Genomic DNA, 7,475 nt, shown 5'->3' on the forward strand with positions numbered 1-7,475 from the left:
ATCCAGGCAACCCTTATGCCCCAAACCCAGGAGAGGGCACCCAAAGGCAGGGCAGGATGGAGCAGGCGCTGGCAGCAAAGGTGAGGAGTTGAGGACAGACACTTGCCACCCTGTAGTAACTGAGGTGATTAAATGTGGCAGCAGCTTGCCTGCCACAGTGGAAAGTCAACACTGAGCCTAGAACAAAATAAAGTACCCAGAGACCCAAACCAAGAAACAACTCCTGTGTTTGTTGTCTCAAAAATCTCCTGGACTAGAGCTTTCCAGTGAAAATTTCTGCACTTCCCGTGATGGCAGAAAACCTGCAAAAACAGGCACTTTTGTTTAAGTTTGGGACTCCCTGGCCCTGGCAGCAGCCCAGGACTGCAGAGGTGAAGGCACACATTGACTCTTCAGCTGCAAAGAGAGTTATTACCACTTTCCTCCTGAGCTTCCGAAGAGCCAGTGCCCAGCCTGCAGTCAGGGCTCAGCATCAGGTGAAGTTATGGTATGAGAGGCCATCCATGCTCAGACATCACTATTGCAGAGAGGCCATGGCAGGCAGCGTCGCAAGGAGGTTTTGGGGACATGAGATTTAAGGGGGGAAGGAAAGCATGTCTGTTGTCTCCCTGTCCCACTGCTAGCAGAGTGTGCAGCCCTGGCACTGACTGGGGACCCCAACGCTCCAGCAAACAAAAGGACGTCACGACGAGAGAAGCTCTGTGATAAAAATACTCCTCTCACCAGCCCTTCAGTGCACGGCAGAGATGCAGAGGAGGCTTTAATATCAGTGAGGAGGAAAGGGAGAAGGAGAGGGGAAGAGGTCAGAGTGTTATGATGGACACACAGACACTGACACATGCCGTCTCATGACGCAGGGAAGAAGCCGGGACGAGGGGCAGGATGCCTTGGGATGTCCTTCCCAAAGACTGCTTGCACCTGCAGGTACCTGTCCGGGGTGGGGAGAAGATGCAGGCAGGAGCCCCAACCAGACCCTGCAAGCAAGGAATGCGGGCCATTCCCGAGGTCCAGTGAGGTCCCCAGCTGGCTAGGTGCAATGCCTCCAGGGCTACTGGTCGCCCTCTCTGCTCCCGGTGTCCCCGGGCAGGCGGTGGCAGCCACTGCCTGTGTCGAGATGCCATCTAGTGTCGCTTGGCAGAAGCGCCCGTCAGACAGTGACATGGTGCATAGGCTCCCTAGGCTCACGATTTCTCCAGGGGCCAGCTGGGAGGCACCCCAAAACAGCCTGGGTGCTGGGGCACCCACCCTGGGGGACAGTCTGCACTCCATGACATACGCACCCCGTGGCCATCACGGCTCCAGAGCCCAGAGGAGGATGATGGGCATTGCCGGGTCGTGCAGGGGCAGCAAAGTCAAAGCAGCGCCTGGGCTTGCTGGAGGGGCCCCGGGGCAGCCAGGGCTTGGAGGCTCAGCAGCCTGACCGGTGGCACGGGGTGGGCCGGGTGGCGAGTGGCCTGGTGAAGGAGAAGGGCGAGCAGCCCCCACAGCAGCGTGCAGCCTGCCTGCAGCACCAGCGCGGCCAGGCCCAGCACCACGGGGACCCGGCAGTGCCGCGGGCTGGGCTGCAGCGCAAAGCCCCAGGCGTGATGGCCACGGGGTGGGGGGACTGGCCAGGGACTCATATGGTCTGGTGTCAGGGGGACAGGGGTTGTCGGGAGCAGGATGGTGCCTGCAGGGGTGGGAATGTGTTGGGGGGCAGTGGGAGCAGGCTGGGTGCCAACTGTGGACAAGCCCCATGTAGTGGCATGGTCCCACTCCCCACCTGGCACAGGAGCATGGTGGGATGGCGAGTGTGAGGCCAGTGAGACCATCCCTGGTGCAGCAGCCCTGTAGGGTGGCCAGAGTGCCATGGGGCTGCCTGAGACAAGGGAGATGCTGGGTGTCCCCTGTGGGACAGCATCTGGCCTCTCCGTGGGCACCAGAAGAGCAGGAGATACTTGTCCGGTGGTGGTTGCCAGCGTGCTGGTTGGCACCAGTGTGGTGACAGATGCTGGACTTGACAGTGCAGGCTCTGGGCTGGTGGCCCCAGGAGGCTGTATGTTTATCATGGCTGGAGTTGCACTTGGGCTGGAGGCCTCCTGTGGAACAGTGGGTGATGGTGTAGTGATGGAGGCCTTTGGCAGCAGAGGTGATGATGGGGTGGTGATGGAGGACTCAGGCAGCACAGTTGGTGATGGTGTGGTGATGGAGGCCTTCGGCAGCACGGATAATGATGGGGCGGTGACAGAGGTCTTGGGCAGCACAGCTGATGATGGGGTGATGATGGAGGCTTCAGGTGGAAAGATTTGTGATGGGGTGGTGATGGAGAACTTAGGCAGCACAGTGCTAATGGAGGTTTTGGGCAGAACAGTTGGTGATATGGTGGTGATGGAGGTCTCAAGCAGTATAGTTGACAATGGTGTGTTGATGGAAACCTTGAGCAGCACAGTTGATGATGGAGTGGTGATGGAAGTCTGGGGCAGCACAGCTGGTGATGGGATGGCGATGGAGGCCTTTGACGGCACGGTTGGTGATGGAGCAGTGACAAAGGCCTCCACTGGCACAGTTAGCAGCATGGCAGAGGTAGCCACAGGTGACAGCATGGTTGGCAGTGCCGTGATAGGAAAGGCTGCCAATGACAGCGTGGTCGGTGCTGCAGTGGGCAAGGCTCCAGCTGGCAGCAAGGCTGACACCTCGTGTGATGACGTGGAGGTGAATGCCAGAGATGGGGTAAAAGAAGAAAGAGGAAGAGTATCTGGGCAAATTAAGTGGTCGTTCCTCAGCAATATCACTCCTTGTCCTGCCAGGTGGGGTGGACTCTTGCATGACACTTGGGTGGACAATTTAACTTTTTCACTGTTGCCCAGAATCCAGCTGTGCAGGTAGCAGAGGTTGCAGTCACATCTCCATGGGTTCCCACTCAGATACACTGAGCTGAGTTTCTTCAGGGGGTCCAGGAGCCCTTGGGGGACACGCTCCAGCTGGTTCTTCCGAAGGCTGAGGGTTTTCAGATTTGGGAGAGAAGCAAAGACATCATCATCCAGAGCAAACAGCTGATTCGTGTCTAGCTGGAGGACAGAGAGCTTGCTGAGCCCAGTGAAGGCTCCTCTTGGCAGGGCTGCTAGCTGGTTGTGGGACAAGATGAGTTTGCCAAGGGATGTGAGGTTGACAAAGATGCCATCTGGAAGAGTGGCCAAACTGTTCCTGCTCAGGTCCAGCTCTCGCAGATGTGGCATGGCATCAAAAAGGCAGCATGGGAGCTCTGTAATGTGGTTTGAATCCAGAGTAAGCAGCTTCAATTTGTTTAAACCAAAAAAAGCCTGGAGTGGGAGAGTCCCGATGAGGTTGTTGTCCAAGAGGAGTTTCTCCAGGTGAGGCAGGCTCCTCAGAAGCATGGGTGGCAGTGCCCTGAGCCTGTTCCTCTGGAGGCTGAGCTCCAGCAGTCCTGACTGAACATCTAGCAGTGTCTCTGGGAGGTCTTGCAGCTCATTCTCATACAGCCGGAGGACTTGCAGATGGGGTAGTTTGCTAAAGGCATCCCCAGGAAGAGCTGTGATCCTGTTTCTAGAAAGGTCTAAAAATGTTAGATTGACGAGAGAATCAAAAACACCTTCTGGAAGAGAAGGAATTGCATTGATGTGCAGGGAGAGCTCTCCCAAATTCTCCAGCCCATCAAACAGACCTTTGGGGATGTGTCTGAGGTGGCTGTCTCTCAGCTCCAGCCTCTGCAAGCTTGGGAGGTTTTGGAAAGTGCCCACAGCTAGTTCTTCTAATGACGCACCAGAGATCTCCAAATCCCTCAGCTTCTCCAAATTATCAAAGGCTCCAGGTTCAACTGTCTTGATCTTGTTGCCAATAAACAAAATCTTGACCAGGTTGGGCATGTACCTGAAGACACCTTTCCTTATAGCAGTGATGCTAGTTTGTACAAAGATCATCTCAGAAACGAAGGGCTTTGCAATCTTTGGGATCTCTTTGATGTCATTTTTTGTCCCTCTGTAGACTTCCTGGTGGTCTTTGGGCATTTCATATGGATCCTCACCCAGGCATTTATGGGGATGGAAGGAGAGGAAGAAAAGGAAAAGGAAATGGAAATGTTGGTACATTGTCCTAAAAACAGAAAAAAAAAAAAGGTTTCAAAAATCAGTTATGAAGAACAAAAATATCTCTGTCCACAGCTCATGAACTGTGGTACCACACTTCATTTAGCTCTCAGGACTATTCTATTCACGTATCATAATTCATTTTATGAGATAGAGAGAGACGGTACAAGCCAACATACTCTGCATTTACAAGAGTTCACTGCCATTGGTATCAAGAGATGGAGAGGAAGGGAGAGCGAGTCAGCTCATGGCTTAGCACTGGGAGATGCCCCAGGATGAGCAAGGGCTGGATGGTCTGTTCTCTGGCCCCGCTTCTCCCATGTTTGGGCTGCAGGTTTGGCATCTGACTGGGTGAAGAAGGCAAAGTGCTGCTGCCCATTAGCGCTGCCCCAGTGGGTCCAGTTCCTCAGCAGGACAACAGCCCGTTTATGCAACAACAGAAGCAAACAGCTCTGTGCTTGCTAATCACGGCTCAGCAAGGGTCTAAGGAGCCAGCCAAGACCAGATGACTTTGTTTATTCAGAATTTCCACGTTGTGCTGCATGGACTTGCTATTTCCTTGGCGTTTCTCTCAGTTCAAGAGGGCTATTTAAAACATGGCTTCTAAGTATCTCCTTTTTGAGATTCTTGCTGATTTTGGCCTTAGTTATGCAGCTTTGTCAGACAGAAATGGTTGACTCTGAGCAGCAGCCAAGCTTTAGGGCGAGGCTCATTAAAAGACTATGAGATGCCGACAGATTAACTGTTTAATAGGTAATGTTTAGAGCTGTGACCTGCACTTAGGAGGTGAAGTCATTGACACACACCCACCAGCAGCCCACCACTTCCATCATGTCATTCGGAAACACCCAACTAACATATTAGCTGGTGTTTAACGGCTGTGAGCACCATAACCGGACAGTGGTTTCCAGCTTGTGATTCACAGCCCTGGGTGGGAGCAGGGGAAAGGGCTGTAGGTTGCTTTTTGGGTGTTCATGAAAGCTGACCATGCAAAAAACTTAGCTGGGAGGGTAAATTTGCTATGGAAAGTTATTTTCTTAAAATGTTCAGAGGTCAGCAAATGCAGGAGGCTGAAAGCCACTGGGTTTGAAGATAAACCAGTGGGAGGTGAGGTATGTGGCAGCTGCCCCACACAGATCCCCAGGATAGAAGCCATTGCTGGTCCCTGCCCATCCCCTCCCCATGGACAATTGGGTGCAGGAGCTGGGCTGTGGGTGCAAAAGCACCCATTTCACTTCACCTGCAGGTGCAATACAAAGGGTTAAATGCACAGGTGAGAGCAGCTGGATTGAGTGAATGGGGATGAAAATAAACAGTTCCAAACTGCAAAGCTCTTTTAAAACCGTCTCTCAGTCCATCTTACTGCCACGAACCTCAGCACGGTCCCCTGCTTGTCCCACACCCAGGAGTGCTGGGACACAGAGGGACAGCCCCAGCTCAGGCTGCTGCAGTCTCTCGTGCCCTTTGCTGCAAGGAAACCATGAATAACCCCCACAGCTGCCCCTCCCGACTCATTTCAAAGAGCAAAAAAAAAGCATTTTGCATCACTCACGTGGCCAAGCACTTGTGAACGAGTCCAGCTGCCAGAGCAAGCCACGCTGCACAGGGAGGGAGGCCTCCAGACTGGAGTCCCATCACCTGGCCAGCTGTTTATCCATGGCCCGTGTGCGGGGCTTGGTTACGCATGCTGTCGGTGCACAGGTCTGCACGGGGAGATAAGGGACAGCTGGGGATCGGGCAGCAGAGCGGTGTCCCCAGCAAGGGAGACTGTTGCAGAAACCCCTCTGAAGGACACAGGCACGTACTCCCCAGGCGTTATCTGCTGACACCACTTGACTACTCGCATCCAGGGAAATCTGAAGATCTCCAGGCCAGCCTGTTCTGTAGCTGATGGTCTCTGCAGTCCCATATCTCCACCAGTGTGACCCACCAACTTCACATGCATCACCCCCACCAACACAACAGCAAGGTTTTCCAATTTGAAGTTTTTCCTGCTAAAAATATCCAGCTGTTTCCTTCCTCAGGAACTGGCTCATGTCACTGAAGGTGCTGCTCTGAAGCTATTTGTTTAATAACAGTGGTGTCTGTGGCTGGACAGACAGGCTGACACCCAGGCTGTGGGCTCGGTGTGTAGCCCCGCACCTCACTGGCCACAGGGCTGGGGCTGAAAGTCCCGCAATCTGCAATCTGTGTCACAATCTGCATGACAATAGAGTTTGGGTTTGTTTCCCTCCAGCCTAACACGAGCCAAAGACACTCCCATGGTGACACCCAGGGCTCCTGGCCGGCGCGGAGCATCTTTTGGGAAGAAACACTGATGCAAAGACTTAAAATGACAAGGCATCCACTGCTTCTCACTGAATAATTGCCCTAGTTGCATTTCAGCATTTCTTCTTCAGTTTTCACCTGCTTTTACTATGGTTCAGCTTGTGCTCCTGGGCTTTCCCGGCAAAATCAGAAACAATCCAAACTACCGCACCTTATTCAACAGCATTACCCCTTTCCAGACGCTGCCCTGTGTGCATCCCCGCTCAGTACCAGGCCATCTGGGGTCAGAGCTGGGGTGTACGAGGGGACAGGGCTTGCAGCAGCAGTGACACCAGCCTCCCTGGGTCGCGGACAACGCACACCCCGCGGTGTGGCAGCCGTGCCAGGGCTGGGGAGCTGCTGCCGGGCTTGGAGGTGACCGCGTCAGCGTCCTCTACACCATGGCCACAGATGGGTGGCGGTCCCTGGTGCGGGACAGGTGGCAGGGTGGCCGCGGGGGTGACACAACACGAAGCGAACACAACACCATGTCTTTTATCATTTCTGTTTGACCAGCCAGTGGCAGCTGTCAGAAGATGAGAATAGATGTATTTGGAAGTTCAGCCCTTGGACAACTATTTAGTGATAAACCGTCTGAAAATGTGATCTTTGCCATCATCTCGGGAAACCGCTTTGTGAAGATCAGCAATTTCTGTGTCACAATCTGCATGACAATAGAGTTTGGGTTTGACAATAGAGTTTGGGTTTGTTTCCCTCAGCCTCTCAGAGCTGCTCAGGTGACCGCTGCGCCTCCCTCCTCCTGCAGCTCCGAGCAGGAGAGTTTCCCGTTTCTCCGGCTGTTCCGGTGCGGGATCCCGCCCGCGCTCGGGAACCCGCAGTGCCCGGGGACCCCCGGCCCGGCTCCCGGCACTCCGGACACAGGGAGCGGCCGCACCCCCGCGCAGCCACAGCCGCGGGGCACGCTGGGACCTGGCCCCGCCCCGCTCGGCGGGCCCCGGCGGCCGATTGGTGGTGCGAGCAGCACGTGCCTGTCTGCCGCCATCTCATTGGTCGACGGCCCAGTCTGTTTCCTGAGGGGGCGGGGAGAGCGCGGCGGCGTTGCCGCGGGAACGGCCGCGCCGGGCA

General features: G+C 54.8%; 1 protein-coding gene across 1 annotated transcript; it reads right to left on the reverse strand.

The window, feature by feature from the left end:
- Positions 1–1,352: 1,352 nt before the first annotated feature.
- LOC308043548 (uncharacterized protein) lies at positions 1,353–4,396 on the reverse strand (the record flags this gene model as incomplete). The annotated part of the gene is made up of 1 exon (XM_080349703.1): positions 1,353–4,396. The coding sequence occupies exon 1, from the start codon at positions 4,083–4,085 to the stop codon at positions 1,353–1,355; it is 2,733 nt and encodes a 910-aa protein (XP_080205829.1). The 5' UTR covers positions 4,086–4,396.
- Positions 4,397–7,475: the final 3,079 nt, after the last annotated feature.

Source organism: Nesoenas mayeri, assembly GCF_963082525.1.
Source record: "Nesoenas mayeri genome assembly, chromosome: 9".
Classification (NCBI taxonomy): Eukaryota; Metazoa; Chordata; class Aves; order Columbiformes; family Columbidae; genus Nesoenas; species Nesoenas mayeri.